The sequence below is a fragment of the Herpailurus yagouaroundi genome, unplaced genomic scaffold (assembly GCF_014898765.1).
Source record: "Herpailurus yagouaroundi ecotype Mexico unplaced genomic scaffold, PumYag 166, whole genome shotgun sequence".
NCBI classification, from domain to species: Eukaryota; Metazoa; Chordata; class Mammalia; order Carnivora; family Felidae; genus Herpailurus; species Herpailurus yagouaroundi.
Window position 1 is genome coordinate 33,030,527 of NW_024412407.1, and position 17,587 is coordinate 33,048,113.

The window sequence follows — 17,587 nt, forward strand, 5'->3', positions numbered from 1 at the left end:
TTGTGAGTTCAAGCCCCGCCTGAGGTTCTCTGCTGTCAGCACAGAGCCCACTTTAGATCCTCTGTCCCCATCTTTCTCTTCCCCTCCCTGGCTCATGCTCTTTCTCTCTCTCTCAAAAATGAAAATAAACATTAAAAAAAGTAAATGTAAGTAAAAAGTAACAATTGAAAGCTCTTTTGGAATCTCTAGAGTATATTTTTAAATGTCTTTAAGAGCAAAAGAATATCGTGTGTGTTAGTTTTCATTTACCTCAAAAGTTCATTTCTGGGACGCCTGCATGGCTTAGTCTGATAAGTATCCGACTTTGGCTCAGGTCATGATCTCATGATCACACTGTTCACCATTACAGTTCGTGGGTTGGAGCCCCACATAGGGCTCTGTGCTAACAGGTCAGAGCCTGGAGCCTGCTGCTGATTCTGTGTCTCCCTCTCTCTTTGCCCCTCCCCTGCTCACGCTCTGTCAAAAATAAATAAATAAATGTTAAAAAAAAAAAGTTCATTTCCAAAAGTTGATCTACTGTATGGATCATATCCATTGAATTTTCATTTTAAAATATTATTCTGATCACGAAAGTTGGTACTTTCAATGTCCTCCTCATCTTGATGACGACATCAGAAATTATTTTGAATAACTAGCCCAGAGTTGTTAATCTATTTTGAAATGACATAACTATTTTAATGTAGAAATAATGCCTTTTAGCATTTGCTTATAAATGAAATATTATCGTTGGATTAAATTCTACTTCGTGAATTTTCCATTTTGTTAAAACCAGCTTTCATAGGTAATCATGAAATGCAATTCCAGTAATATAAAAAATAAACCACATAAAATGAAGAATTATTCATGTTGGTTATAAATTAGGCAAAATGTTCTTCTCGAGATCGACTTTGAGACATGTTCACCTATTCAGTGGAAAGGTAGGTTTTCAAGGCAATGGGAAGAAAATCAGATATTTCAGAATGCAGAAACTTAACTGCAACCAATCTTAAAACTTCAGGGAAAACAAGATCTTATATCAGATTGCCAGTGGAAATAAAGTTTAGCAAAACCACCCTTTTGCATCAAAAGAAAACCTTTGCTCAGGATACTTGGGATAAAGAGGACCAGGTATTCAAAAGAAAAGTAAATAAATTTTGTATTAACCATTTGAGTAAACTCCAGAAGTATAATTTGTAGAAGGATCATGGAATAGCCATTAGAAAGCATTCAGATTATATGTTAATATCACCTTTCAAGAAAAAGTCGTAGAAAGATGGCATGGTTCTGTTGTGAATTCTCTTGGATTGTTTTTTCTGCTTATTCTCTCAATGCCTGGTTATTGTTTAACTGTTAAGAAGAGTGAGCTGTGACCTGAAGTGATCAATCTTTCTCATCTATTTAAGAAGTATTTTATAGTCTACTGTGTGCCAGACACTGTTCCAGATACTAGAGAACAGTGATAAATCAAACAAATGTAATGCCCTTATGAATATACATTCTAAAGAAGGAATCAAGTAAAATAATAATAATAATGATAATAATAATAAAATAATGATAATAGTAAAATAGCATTTCAGTTGTTTTTATCATCACTATTATTAGTAGTAGTGGTGGGGATATTAACAATAGTAATAGTAGATTTATGGAATGTCTGACTGGGACAGTGGCAAGAAATGACCTCATCTCCTATTCCACTCACTGTTGCCATTCTGATTTAGCCACACCAGTGGGTCAGCTTGTTGTTCCCTGACCATATCAAGCATGCCTTCCTGCTTTAGGGCCTTTGCACTGGCTTCTCCCTCTCCTTCAAACACTCTACCCCCAGAAATCTTCTCTCATCTGTTTCTTACACCGCCTCCTCAATGAGGATTATCTTGGTCACCCTATCTTAAATAATAACTCTTACATCTTCCTACCCCAATGCCAATACCCTTACCTTGTTCTACTTCCTTTCCCATAGCACTTACTACCTCTAATGTATTATGTAACGTATTTATTATTTTTATTTTTTATCTGTCTCCTCCTGGTAGAGTATAAGCTCTGTAAAGTCAGAGATCTTTGAATTGCTTATTGGATTATTCCAAACACCTGAAACAGAACCTGATACAGAGTAGGCCCTCAGTAAGTATTTATTCAGTGAGATGAGGTCAAGAAGAATTTGAGGAAAAAATGTGGCATGAGATGGCTTAAGTTTTAGCAGAAACATTGGCTGCTGCATAGAGAGTAGTTTAAAGGAATTCTAGGGATATGGCTGAAGGAGGGACACCCCAAGGAAACAATTGCATTATCGTTAACAGGTGAAAGCATGTGATGAGAGAGTGGTAGTGATGGAGAAGGTGAGACCTGCAAAGTATGTCCCACGTAAAAGTTATATTCCCTAATAAAATTCTAATCAAATTTGTGGGTAAATAATACTGAAGATTGATGGTTACATCAGTAGGTGGTGAATGTTATTTAAGCACCTCAAACAACAAAGTAAGTAATCAAGACTTTAACAGCTATCACTTCCACGTATACAACATTATTTTCATTCTTTAGACTGACAATTTGAAATTAAAATATTTTTTTAAACTTAAAAATACAGACAGTGCATTTGTCTTTTCCATGAATAATCTGTGTAAGAGAGATAAAAACACGTCTTCCAACAATAAACATAAGGCACGTCAGTTTTTCAGTATGGTTTTGCTGGGGTTTTTTGCTGTATTTGAAATAGACTAAATTTTGCTTAAAAAAACATATGATCCTATTGTCAAAATAGCCATCAAATAATAATGTTCATCTCTTAAAAAGAATATTAGAAATATTTAGATTGATATCAGTGATTAAGCCTAGCAACACTGCCCCATTGGAAAGTACCTTCCTGAAACGGAGCCAATAACCCAGCAGCCAGCAGGAGCAGCTTCTCAAAAACAAACATGACATCTCAAAGGTCACCAGAATCCTCTTTGTATTCATAGAACAGCTTCCTTAGGATCCAACCCCAGAGCTAATTTATTCTAATATGAGAAAAAATTCTAACAGGCTAATTCATGTGGCTCATCAGTCTTTGGAATGATAAAAGTCACAAAGGAGACATACAGATGGGTTGGTTATGGGAGGTGGGCTCAGTGACCATGGCAAAAAGAGAAAGCCATTGTTTTCGAAGGAGGAAAAAAGGTGTGTGTATGTGTGTATGAATACATATATTCAAAAGCTAAAACCATTTAAGCCCTAGCACTCTTGAGCTGTGCTGCCTTGACCATTCTTCGGCTTCTCAAAGTATTGCTGTGTAACTGCACAGGGCACTAATCCAGGTTGTTAACTAAGATCCAGACATTTTCAAATGATTCAGTTATGTTCAATATACTCGGTTTTGAAAGGCAATGGAAAGCCTAATGCATTGTAGAAAGATTTCGTTGAGAAGTAATTAAAGTTTAAATGGCCTCAGAATCAGGGAAGTTCAAACTTCAGCTATGTGAAACTTTATTAATTTTAATACCTCATTGCTTCAGGATGTCAGATGAATGAATTTTTCTGGTCCAAACCTTTCGAGTTAAAACTACATAACTCTAACAAATGGTAAAACTCAATAGTACAGGCAGTTATGTTTACTAATGTGCTAATTTAAAAACAGAAAAATAATTGGCTACTGCTTACTGCTTCTTACATGCAAAAAAATGCATCCTCAAGAGAGTGAACAGTGACAGACTCTGAAAATTGCAGATGAACCCACAAGTACACTTACTGTGGGAAGTATTATAGGGTCAGTGGCCTTGCTACTTTAGGCACGGCAAATATTTTGGCTTAAATTCAGACTCACACTCTGTAATTAGAAAAAACATTGTACTTTCAGGCTCCAGCCAAGCCACATATGTTTGTGTTCTGTTTTGAGGTTCTCATTGCAAATTGCACTGTGATCTTTCACATAAGGCACTATAGTAGGGATGACAGACTTCTGTTGATCCTAACAGTGGCAACAGACAAAGGACAGACTGATGGCAATACCAGCTGACTACTTGTATTTCTTCAAGGAGTAGCTTTGGGTTACTACATACAGGGCATTTCAGTAAAAATAAAAATATTCTCATAATAGATATTTTTTTGTATTTTGTAAAATATGATAGACATTGATTCTTTTGTTAGGATCAGTGAGATTCCCAGGAAGACCACTAAAGGTCTTTAGAGGGCTCACGAGGCTGCTGAAATTATCTGACAAAATGTGTGTATATACATTTTGCCGGGGAAAAGATTCCAAGCTTTCGTTCCATTTTCAAAAAAAAAAAAAATGTTTTTAAGAAGATTAAAAGCCGCTGCTTTCGCTACACCTATAGGAAAATGTTGAGCATGTGTCCCATCAGGTTTTAAGGACAATAGAGCCTCCTCCAATTATGCCACCTCTCCTTCTGTCATGGGCTTCCAGTCAAGTATTATCTAAATGGCCCAGGCCTCATATTTAGTTTAGAACAATAGATAAATCACAGGCGTTGGAAGTTGACTGCTTAGACTCAAATCCTGACTTGGCCACTAACTAGCTCAGTGAGCTCAGTTAAATTTGTTAAGTTTTCAAAGCCTCAGTTTCCTTATTTGAAAAATGGGAATAATCACAGTATCTGACTCATAGGGAGGAGGTAAGGGTTGAGAAGATCATGTAAGTGAAGTGTTAGCCCAGTTCCATACCCTAACTCTGACTGTGTTATTTCATCAGTGTTACCTTTGATGAGCTTTAATGAGTACTAATAAAATCCTTAATTTTGAAAATCTGTTTTTTTAATAATACCAGTTACCAGCTAATGATCTTTCATTGCAGTTAAAAATCATGATTTCAACTCACCTTTCTCAATTGTTAGCAATATTCAAAACTTCAGATGCCTGTATTGTGACACTTTACGTCCAAATTCATTGTTCTGCTAAAAATTTTATATATGGGCATGTTCAAATTGTGATGTCTTTTCTTTGTTTGTTTGTTTTTATCCTATAACTAAGAGAACAAATCTAGCCTGTTGGTTAATGCGCCATTAAAACATTATACCAGTTTTTAGGCCACAATATGAAATAGAAAAAGCATCTGAATAAACATAAATGAATGGATTGGGTTTATATGCCAAGAACTATAAAGCACATATAGTTGTCTGGGCAATTTCTCTTTCCATACAAGGATAAGAACTATAAGGAAATTAACAAATTTGTTTGAAATGTTGCTCTTTTCTTCCACAGCTCTTGTAGTGAGATTCCTGACCAAGCGCTTCATCTGGGAATATGATCCCACTCTTGGTAAGTCAAATTTTGTTTCCTCTTCCTTTCCACTCAAAGTTTATGACCCAAAAGAGACAATAACATTTTCTGTTGCAACCTTTTGGAGCACCTACCAGGTGTTTGGGAAGTGCCTTATCAAATCATGCAAAGAAGTCTTTAAAGAAGCTAGCCATGTGTCTCCTGCTCTCCGTGCTTAGAACCATGCCGGATTTTCATGCCTACATGAAGAAATCAGGTCAAACTGGGGACAAGAAGGGAGTGGGTACAACATGATGTCCATCTGTTGGAAATGTAGCATCGTTTTAATGGGAGAAGGATGCCACAGTGCACAGGCTAATCTGGTGTGGAAGAGAATGGCATGCTGAGGAGAGTATTACAATAAAAGAAGCCTTCTGAATGCTGATTTTGGGAAAACATAAAAATAAACCATATTTCTCTCCAGTGAATCTGATCAAAGCCTATTTAAAAAAGAAAAAAGTGGTAGCAAAACTGGTATCTGTGGATGTTGAAAGTAGCCATAATATTGATGTATGAACCATTCATGGTGTTTTTTAAATTGTCCAAAACATATCAGATACCTATTCAGTTACCATCTTCAAAATAATGCTGACAATCCATGGGTTCTAATTTAAGCTTCAGATTTTATTCTGCGTGAATCCTTTGAGTTTTGTTTCTGATGCTTCAAGGAGCCCAGCTGGTATTGTAAAAGTTGTAACTTTGATCCAGAGACAGGAGAGATGTACATCCATTGTTTGATTACCAGGCATAGTGTCCAGGTTGAGCTGGCCTCACTCAGAATAGTGAAACGGGCAAAGAATATTCCTCTTTTGAAAGTTTCATTTTGTTTTGTTTTGGTTATCACTCCAAGCTGACATATGTTCAATTTAATTTTTTAATGTTCATTTATCTATGAGAGACAGAGAAAGAGCACAAGTGGGGGAGGGGCAGAGAGAGGGAAACAGAATCCGAAGCAGGCTCCAGGCTCTGAGTTGTCAGCACAGAGCCCGATGTGGGCTCGAACCCACGAACCATTAAGATCATGACCTGAGCGGAAGTCGGCCGCGTAGCCAACTGAGCCACCCAGGCGCCCCTACATACATATGTTCAAGTTAAAAGGCAGCCTTCTTGGGGCACTTGGGTGGTTCAGTTGGTAGGGCATCCAACTCTTGATCTCAGGGTTGTGGGTTTGAGCCCCACATTGGGCTTCCCTTTGTGCCTCCTTTCATTGATTTTATTCATTCATTCAACAAATAAGTATTAAATGCCTCCTATGTCATATATATTATATACGACATATATATATATATGACATAATATATATATATATATATATATAATGCCATATATATTATTCTAGGTGGTGAAGATAACCAATAGGCAGAAAGAGAAAGCCTGTGGTTTTTTCTAAGCCTGTGGCTTTTTCTGAGCTAACAGTCTAGTAAAGACAGAAGAGTCAATAAACAAATAAGCAATGAATAGTGATAAGTACTATGAAGGAAGACTGGATTGAGAAGGAATACAGAGTGATCTTATAGTTTACTTATTTTTTAACTTCTTAATCTATCTGGAACTTATTTTAGTGAGAAGTACACACTGAAGATCAAACAATCTTTCCAAATAGTTGACAAACTTTCCTACTATTGTTTACTAAATGGTCCCCACCTTTCCCCACTACTTTCAAAGCTGTTTTTGTTTTTGTTTTTATTTTTTAATACACTGGATTATTTACACTAGGCTGCAGTTCTAGATTTGCTTTTCATGTCTATCCCCAGTACCGCACTCTTGATAACTGTATGCTTTTTAGCACATTGTGACACACAGGAGGGAAAATCTTCTCTCTTTAACTTTCTACAAAATTATCTTGGCCAGTATTTCTAGTTTATTCTTCCAGGACAATTTTAAAAACTCTGTCATAACATGACATGATTTTGATTAGAATTGCATTAAAACTATAAATTACTTTGAGAAGAGTCACATCCTTATGGGATTCAGGGTTTTGTTTTGTTTTTTTTTTAATCTAATAGTATGCCTCTACATTTATTAATCTTTATTTCTCTGTTTTTGCTATGAAATAGTTTTTAAACATCAATAATTTTAAAAATGTTTTGGATATAGCCACAATCTAATCTTAAGAGGATGTATTTGGATCAAGAACACACTTGGTTTTAAAATATCAAACAATTGTGTATTGTTTGTCCCACGTAAGTAAATGCTTGCTCTTACATTTTTATTACTTACATAATTTCTACAAAGATTGTAGTTCGGAGACTCTTAATGGCTATGGGCGTTCAGTAGAAAAATACTAATCTTATTTACCAATCCCAGTGTATCTCAACAAAAGATGAAACTTATGAAAAATGATCTCATAAATTTTTTTACCTCTCTGAATATGTTCCAGTAACTAATGTTACTATTTTACATTAGTCTTAGGTGAACCATTTTCCCTTTTCTTTTATTCATTCTGAAAAACAACTGCTGTTAATAGAAATATGCCTGTATCAGTTATTTATAATGCAGACCTCCTTCACTAAGAACAATGAAACTTTATTGAGTGACCTTGTACTGTACTGTTCAGAAAGGATTTCAGCTGCTAAGCAACAAAGCGTTGATCAGACTTCGGGAGTACCAGGCATATGACTCACTCCCAGGTGAGAGTTTTACAAACTCACCCTGGAAACTGATGTGTGTGTGTGTGTGTGTGCATGTGTGTGTATTTGTGTGCTAGAAGTCCCCAGTGTTCTAGCTAACAGGAGCCCCCCATCTATTTGATTCAAGATGAATCAAGCACGTCCTGGACTTCACTACATTTTGTCATAGAGTTTCAAAACCACCACCAAAAAGGGAAAGCTACCATTAAAAAGCAAAGTGGCATATCTGTAAAAACCAGTCTTGAATTCTGAATTCAGAGCCTTCCTCAAAACCATGGGGTATAACACTGTATGTTAATTATATTTCAATAAGAGAAAGAAAGGGAAAAAGTGTTTAATAGTGCAATTTTTTCCACCTGTAACAGAATTATTGCCCCATGAGAAGCTGAAGACTATGAACACCATTCCACATATTAACCCAGTTGGAATAATATCTACTGCTCTGAAGTAAATCTATGAAGAATAGATTTGCTAGTACACTAGCAAATGAGTCCCAGACTTTTAGATTTCAGTAGGTTTTGCTTTTTGTTTTTTTAATTGTTTTTAATATTTATTTATTTTTGAAGGAGAAAGAGACAGAGTGTGAGTGGAAGAGGGGCAGAGAGAGAGAGAAAGAGAGAGAGAGACAGAATCCGAAGCAGACTCCAAGCTCTGAGCTGGCAGCACAGAACCCGACACGGGCTTGAACCCATGAACCGCCAGATCATGACCTGCGCCGAAGGCAGATGCTTAACCGATTGAACCACCCAGGCACCCCACTTTTTGTTTTTTTAAGGAGAAGGATTTTCATAGGAACTCCAGTTAGGGATGTAAGCAAGGCTCAGAGGGTGAGAGAGAACTAAACCCAGATTCTATTTGCACTTGCATTTCATAGAAGCAGCGTATACCTTTAACATCCAATTTTTTTTGGAGGATATAACCTAAGAAATTAGTTTTCCTTAATTTTTTTTTATTTCACTGTGGGATCAGTGAACTCTTTGTCAGAGACCAGAGCTGGCCTAGGAATAGCATTTGAAAACCAGCACTGCAGCCTGTGAGATTTGGGACTTGCATCATCTGACCAGGAAAAACCCTGATGGTGGTGACTGTGATATTCTAGTTGTAGAACAACACAGTCCATGTTCTGATTAGTTCCCCAGCAAGAACTGAATCCCTACTTCTGAGAGTCGTATTACCCTCTGAGAGTGTTGATCGTGCCAGAGAATACGGTAAAGGCTGAGATGGTGTGTATAGGTAGGGGTGTGTGTGTGTGTGTGTGTGTGTGTGTGTGTGTGTGTGTGTTGGGGGTGTTTGGAGAGGAAGAGAAACTATTCGTCAGCACTTACCGCTACAACTACTGTATTGGAGGCACCCTACTCCATTTGAATGGATTACAGGGCTCTCTGTGTCATTAGTAAAGGCTCAGACGGGAATGAGGGTAGGAATTGGCAGACAGATCCATTGGCACTTTGATTTTGTGATTGGTTCTTCCTTCCTGCACTGCACTACCCTCTGTTTGGAAAGGCTTATCCAAGAGAGAGGCACACCCGGAACAAATTTACTCAACTGGATACTAAGGCAGAGGTGCTTAGCCGACTCATGGAACTATTTAATATCGGCTCAGCAAGGAACTTGAAGATCATCGTTTGACAAATAAGGAAACAAGGCCAGTGAAGTAAATTTATCCAAGATTATGTGGCTAGTTTGTGGTTAGACCAGTAATAGAACTCAAGTCAAATAATGGAACTCAAGTCAGTACAATTTCCATTGTAGCATAAATCAAAACATTAGTAACTGCTGTTGTTACTGTGCTGGCTACATGTCCATCTTAATAGGTTGAAATGTGCAAAAAGCTAAATTGGTAAAAGGATTAACCATATACGACGTCCCTCTGAGCATCAATTTCTCTTAGAATATACAAAATATACTTCAATTTATAAAAATGTTGCTGAATGCAGTTCATACACAATGAAACTCAGATATAATTTTTAATATGCCTAATTTCATCTTGAAACTAATAATTGGTGTTATAGTATATGATATTTTGGTTCATTTAGATATATGCCTTAAATAATCACCCCCCTTGGGGCGCCTGGTTGGCTCAGTTGGTTAAGCGTCCGACTTCGGCTCAGGTCACGATCTCGCGGTATGTGAGTTCGAGCCCCGCGTCGGGCTCTGTGTTGACTGCTCAGAGCCTGGAGCCTGTTTCGGATTCTGTGTCTCCCTCTCTCTCTGACCCTCCCCCATTCATGCTCTGTCTCTCTCTGTCTCAAAAATAAATAAACGTTAAAAAAAAATTTAAAAAAAAATCACCCCCCCTTCCCTTTAAAAGGGGAAAAAAGACTTGGGGTGCCTGGGTGGCTCAGTTGGTTGAGCTTCTGACTCTTGATTTAGGTTCAGGTCATGCTCCCAGAGTCATAGGATCAAGCCCCAAGTCAGACTCCACACGAGGTGTGGAGCCTGTTTAAGATTCTCTCTGTCCCTTTCCCTCTGCCCCCCTGCTCTCTGTGTGCACACACGCACACACACTCTCTCTCTCAAAGAAAAAAGAAAAAGGAAGAAAAGAAAAAAAAGACTCAAAATTACATTTTAAGTTAATATGAACAAAATGAAAAGTGTGTCCAACCTCCACACAGATACACATTGTCTCTTACGTTTTAAAATGCATAGTGGAGTTTAATTCCAAAAAGTGTTCAGTACATTTTTTAGAATTATATCTTCATTACAGTTAGCACACAGATGTACATTTCGCCTGTGTGGGCTATACTTCCGCTGTTTACGTGAAGATATGTGTTTCTAATGAGAGAAGAGGCTTAAAGAGAGAAGGCTCAAAATGGCATAAAACCAGTATTCAGCTTAGATGAAATCACTGTCGCTCCCCGCTGCTGTGTCTGTGACAGACATTCCCTCATTTCCTGCATTTCATCACTTTCGTTTTAGCTAACAAACAGCCAAAGAATCGCACAGCTCCATACAATTTTCATTATATTTTATTTCCCCCCTACTGTGGCCTTCTGTGGTTGAAACACATATCCTATTTATCATGGAAGCAACAGAGAAAAATGTCCCTGTCTGTCAGGCAACTTATGGTGTAAGGAGATGGAAGAGGGCCCAGAACTCTGTTTTCCAGGCTCCAGGGTAGATGCCAGCCCTTTTAAAAAGGAAGGTAGCACAAAGGCCACCACTGAACAGTAGCAGGAGAGACAGAAAGGACACAGATCCTAGCATGCATGCTGCTGTCTGGGCCTCTCTTCCTCAAGCTGGAGCACTGAAGATGCAAAAGGAAATCATTGAGAGAAGATTCATACATGAGTAGTTGCTGTAAATGGTGTTTTTTAAATTTTTTACTGTTTATTTATTTGAGAGAGAGAGAGGGACAAAGCAAGCAGGGGAGGGGCAGGGAAAGAGGGAGATACAGAATTCAAAGCAAGCTCCAGACTGAGCTGTCACCACAGAGCCCACCGGAAGCTTGACTCGCAAACCTCGAGATTGTGACCTGAGCCAAAGACTGCCGCTTAACCCACTGAGCCACCCACATGCTCCTGTAAATGGTATTTTAGAGCAGTAAATTATACAAAAGAATAACCTCCCATTTAACATAAAGAGTAGGGGGATGAAATGTTCTAGAATTGAGAACCATTGTCCATACCACGTATGGATTACCTATTCCAAGAGAATAATAATGCTGCAAAATATGCTTATTAAAATATATTAAGTATAACCTCACTTTTTTTTTGAGAGAGAGGGAGAGAGCGCATGCACTTGAGCAGGGGAGGGGCAGAGAGAGAGAATCTTAAACAGGCTCCACACTCAGCACTCAGGGCTCGATCTCTCAACCATGAGATTATGACCTGAGCTGAAATCAAGACTCTGATGCTCAACAGACACCCAGGCACCCCAAACATAACCTCACTTTAAAATTTTACTATTCAGGGGCGCCTGGGTGGCTCAGTCTGTTAAGCATCCGACTTCGGCTCAGGTCATGATCTCACGGTTCATGAGTTTGAGCCCCGCAAAAGGCTCTGTGCTGACAGCTCAGAGCCTGGAACCTGCTTCAGATTCTGTGTCTCCCTCTGTCTCTGCCCTTCCCCTGCTCACACTCTGTCTCTCTTTCAAAAATAAATAAATATTTTTAAAAATTTGCATTTTACTGTTCAGAAAAGACTTCAGTTATGTGCCATGCCTATGGCAATGATCATGACACAGGCTGATGGCAGGTAGAAGGTTAGGTTATGCCACTTAGTTAAGCCTCCTTTCTGCAGTTTGTATTTTTAGGTAGGACGATATATTTGTAGCAAAGTAGCAAAAAACTGTGGTCCCAAAAGAACTGTAAAATAGTTGATGAGATAAAGAAATGAAAGTCAGAAAAATGAGATAAGAACAAATAAATAAAAGGAATGGCTCACTGGTTACCCTGTTGAGAGAGAAACCTGCAGGTTTATTTGGTTGGTTGGTCGATTGGTTGGTGAATTGGATAGTTAAGGTGTAAAGAATTAAATTAATCATACTACTGTATCCATGTGCTTGTGAAGCCTTTATATTATTTATATTATGTTTACATAATTATGTTGTATATATTAGGTATTATTATATTTCTATTATTATCTATATTGTTTATATTCTTTCACTTTCTTTTTCTGGCATTCCCATTTGATACCATTGCCCTCCTCTTTCCCATAGGTGTATAATCTAATATGTTTGACACTTTAAATAGTGGTAGAAGCCGAATTCCAAAGGCAGTCTTCCTGAGTTTCAAGGCCAATGCTACCACTTACTTACCACTTATCCCTGTGTGACCTTTGACAAGTTATTAAATGTTGTTGTGCCTCAGTATCCTTGTGTAAAATGGAGGTAACAGTAATACCTACCACAGAGATATTTGTGAAGATTAAATGAATTAATATGAGTAAAGCATTAGAATAATTCATGTTCAAATGGCAAGCAGTATGTACTAAGTATTACATATTTTCTGAAAAAAGGTATTTTTTGTGTGTATCCATATACTTTAAATTTATATAAACTTCTATAGATCTTCCTATAATGGTAATCATGTGGTTCTTTATTCTAGTGCTTTTTTTTTCCCCCCTTTAGTGCTTCAATGTATTACATTGCATGTATAGAAACAATACCCAAATTTTGGGGCACCTGGGTGGCTCAGTCGGTTAAGCATCCGACTTTGGCTCAGGTCATGATCTCACAGTCTGTGAGTTCGAGCCCCGCATCAGGCTCTGTGTTGACATCTCAGAACCTGGATCCTACTTCAGATTCTATGTCTCCCTCTCTCTCTGCCCCTCCTCTGCTCACGCTCTGTCTCTTTCTCTCTCTCAAAAATAAATAAACATTAAAAAAATTAAAAAAACCTCTCCAAATTATGGAAAGAGCCCAAATTTCCATCAACTGATGAATGGATAAAGAAGAGGTTGTATGTATATACAATGAAATATTACTCAGACATAAAAAAGAATGGAATCTTACCATTTGCCACAACGTGGATGGAGCTAGAGAGTATCACGCTAAGCGAAAAAAGTCAATCAGGGAAAGACAGATACCATATGATCTCACTCATATGTGGAATTTTAGCAACAAAACAAATGATGATGGGGGCGGGAGGGGTAGAGAGGCAAAGCAAGAAATAGACTCTTAACTATAGAGAACAAACTGATGGTTAGTGGGGGGGGCGGTGGGTGGAGGGATGGGTGAAATAGGTGATGAGGACTAACGAGTCCACTTATGAGCATCAGGTGTATACCTAACTGGTTAAATAAAAACTGAAAAAAATTGCACTGATAGATTTTAAACACCCTGCATTTTTGAAATTAACTGATCAGTGATATACTTTTCTTATTACACTGTTAGATTCCATTGGATAATATTTTATTTAGAATTCATGACTCTAGGGTGTCTGGGTGGCTCATCAAACTCTTGATCTCGGCTTGGGTCATGATCTCATGGTTTGTGGGATTGAGCCCTGCATCAGGCTCTGCGCTGATAGCATGGAGCCTGCTTGGGATTCTCTCTCTCTCTCTCTCTCTCTGTGCCCCTACCCTGCTCTTGCTCTCTGTCTTTATCTCTGGCTCTGTCTTTCTCTCAAAAAATAAACTTAAAAAAAAAAAACTTAAAAAAATTTATGAATCAATGTTCAAGAATGAAGTGAACCTATGATTTTATTTTATTTTTTCTCTTATTACTCTTGTAATACTTATTAGAGTCAGCATATGCCCCATAAAAGGAATTGGATAGATATCCTTTTCTATTTTCTAGAACAACTTGTTTAATGTTTCTAGAAATCTCCTTTAAAACCAATTGGATGCAGTTGCTTTTCATGATTAGAAGAGATCTACAATTAACGTCTAAATTATTTACTGGTTATTGATCAACTTAAGTGCTGTAGTTCTCAGTGCACCCATCAGTGCATCTTTGAATCCAAGAATTTATCAGGGTTTGAAATGTGTTGGTATACAGTTCATAATATTATTGTATTTTCATTTCATCAGAATATGTAGTTATTTCTTCTTTTATGCCAAATTTTGTTTGATTACTCCTTCTCTTTCAATTTACTAGTCAGTGTTACCACATTTTTTTTTATCTCTACTCCCCCCCCCTCTTTTTTTTAATCCTTTCAAGCCTCATGCTTTGGTTTGTTAACCTTGTCTAATTTTTTCTTCTGCACTTTTTTCTCTTTTATTTCTTTCCTCATATTTTCTTGGATTTATTCTATGTTCCTCTTCTGATATGTTGAGTTGACTACTTAACTCACATATTTCCTATTCTTATTTATTGATGTCATCTTCGGGAGTAAGACAACTACATTACCTCATTCAAATATGCCTCTTGTCTCTCCTCAGCCCTCACACCCTGATATATTGGTGGCATCTAGAATAGTAGTTCTCAATTACTTTCAATGTGGTTTTATTCCTTTGTTTTACTCCATTGGGACCTTGAATTCAGTTTTACTGGTGAGAAGTCTAATATCAATCTGAGTCAAGTCCTTTTGTAAGTGATGTGCCTTTTTTCTCTAGATCCTTTAAAATTTTTCTGTATCATTGATATCCCTAAATTTTTCTAAAATTGTTTTATATATGGGGCTTTTCCTCTTGTGTGCCCTTTTTGTCCTTTTGAACTGAATTGTTCAATGTCTTTTATCTTAGAAATTCTCAGATATTACAGCCTCATATATGTTTACCCCCATCCCCCACCCCCCATATGTTTTATTCTCTTTGAGGCTCATTTTATAAGAGATAATAACATGTCTAGATCTATTATCCACCACTCTTATATTTTAACTTTACATTTTTCTTCTTCTTATCATTTACTGATATCTTCTGGAAGAGTTTCCCAACCTGGCCTTCAGCTCGGTCAAACATTTGTTGACTTCATTATTTTAACTGTTCTAGCTTTCATACAGAGCAGCACCAGGGGGTATTTATTTTAATCCCTGGTTTAAATTTCATGTGGTGAAAGGCACACTCAGACCACCCAAAGTTCTCACTTCTCCTAACTTCTCCTCACCCCAGTAGAGCTTGGGGACCGACCACTCTGATATTAACCTACCAGCCTTCAGCTGGTACTGAGCTGTTATTTTTCTACCTTGAAGAGGTAATAAGAGCAAGAGAACTCTGCTTTCTTGTGTCTCCATCCCTGTGGCCCAGCCTTCCTCTGCTTTCCTCACAAGCCCAAATGTGGGGTCCAATCTCCTTCTACTGCCACAAGGGTTTTTCATAGCTTTAAATGGTATTTTTTTACATGGATGGCTATCCACATCCTCTAATGTCTATTGCATTGTCAGGGTTGAGGTCTTGAAAGAAATGAACAGCTCCTGCTTTTATGTCATCTTGTCAGGAACAGTAATTAAAAGTGATTTACAGAAACTGGATTTTAGGAGTATCAAGACAGAATGTGTTTTGTGGGAATCACCTTCTCAGTCTAGGATGTGGAAGCCTTATTTTAGGAGGAAGAGATCATCAGAAAGCTGAGCTGATAGGAGAATAGAGTGAGTGAAGAGACAAAGAGATTTTCCCATGCTATACCCTGAAAGTTTGTGGCTCCCTGATGAGACCTGTACTTCCAGGATCTTAAAGAGTACAGAAGTGTCACATTCTTAGACATCCATCCTCTCCTTCCAGGATGCACATTTCCTTATGCCAAATAAACAGACATACTTCTGTGACTAAAGGTCGAATTAAATCATGCACTTATTTACTTTTTTATCTTCTTCTTTTTTTTTTTCTGCTCATTCCCTCAGAATCAACCTACCGACACCAAGCAAACATTGATGATGAAGTTGTCACCATGGAGATACTAGATACTGCTGGTCAGGTGAATAAAGGGTTCAGCTAAAATGTTTTCTGTATTAAATAAAAATGATACATGTATGTGTATTCTGTAAACAAAATTAAGATATTTTCCTACAATTAACTAATGATGCCTAAAGACTTTTTTCTTTAATTATCTAGTTACTTGTATATTAACGTATTTGCAACAGCTTGTGTATGCATCCTTATATAAATTGCCCAGTACTTCAGGGGTTGGGGGAGGTTGAAAATAACATTCACATGACGTCATCCAGAATAGAATTACCAACATATATTTTTGGGGGATGGCAAGATATTAATAGATTCATGGTTAAGTGTTTGAAATGCTCTGATAGAGTGAAGCAGATATTTTTACTGGAGTAGTTCTCAGAGGCTTTAGTATGCCTTAACGTATGATGAATCCTTAAGAGTTTCGGTAGCTATTCTGTTCCAAACTTATATAACCTCCGAATATTTTTTCAGAATACTTTATTTTGGGAATCTCTCCTGTAATATTCTTTCCAGACCTCACCATATCCTATTGAAAATTTGAGCCACATAATTGAACAATAATAATCCATTAAAAAGGAAGCTAATATAAATTTGCTCTGATGTCCATATGTTCTGAGATTACAAATGGGTTCATAGGATAGGTTTCATTCCCAAGAATAAGAATGACCACTAAGAATGAAAATTAGGAAGCTGACGCATTCCATGGTGCTTCATCAGTGACCTATGACCCAAAGAAGACTTGAATTAAACTGTTTAATCCAAGAAATGTTCTTGTAACTAGCTATACACTTTTCTTTCTCACCATCACCTCCTTTTTATCTTTTCCTTTCCACCCAGCCCTGATTCTAGAAAGAGGCGACAGGGAATTACATGTCTGCAAAGGTTATTTGAGCCCATGAGGGCAATGCATTTTCAAATCATACGTGCTACTTTCCTAAGAAGGAGTGATCATCCCCTTAGAAAACCACTTGAAATGAATTTCTATCATTATTGGGACTTTATAATATTTCTGTGGTGTTAAGATAGAAAGAAAAAAAAAAAAGCCCAAAGCCCCTAGCTTTGAGTTTGACTTTCTGTCCATTTGTTCACTGTTTTTCTGTCCCTGGTGCCTAATTGTCTATAAGCCAAAGACAAAGAGATTAAAGCAAAAAACAAAATCAAAACCATTCACTAAGCTGTGCCTCTAAATCTGATCTCTATAGGGTGGGGTAATGTCTACTTGTCTGTTACCTATTTGCCAATTCTTTGTGATGAAAAGCCTTAGAGGCAGTGTGTTCAACTAAGATAATTTCTTTATAGTTCTTGTAATTATGGATTTAATGATATGGCAAGAAGAAAATTAGAAGCAGAAAGTTAAAGGTCTATGCAGTTAAGAACGTTTTTAGTTCCCCAACATATCTTGCTATGAGTAAGTAATGCTTCTATTCCAAAGTGATTGGAGTAGAA

General features: G+C 37.4%; 1 protein-coding gene across 1 annotated transcript in view; it reads left to right on the top strand.

Moving 5' to 3' along the window:
* RERG (RAS like estrogen regulated growth inhibitor) overlaps positions 1–17,587 on the top strand; it is a 116,607-nt gene that overhangs the window by 97,136 nt on the left and 1,884 nt on the right. The window contains exons 3-4 of the mRNA XM_040488821.1: positions 5,173–5,229; positions 16,081–16,154. Of these exons, the coding sequence (XP_040344755.1) occupies positions 5,173–5,229; positions 16,081–16,154 (131 nt within the window). The remainder of the gene's footprint in view (positions 1–5,172; positions 5,230–16,080; positions 16,155–17,587) is intronic.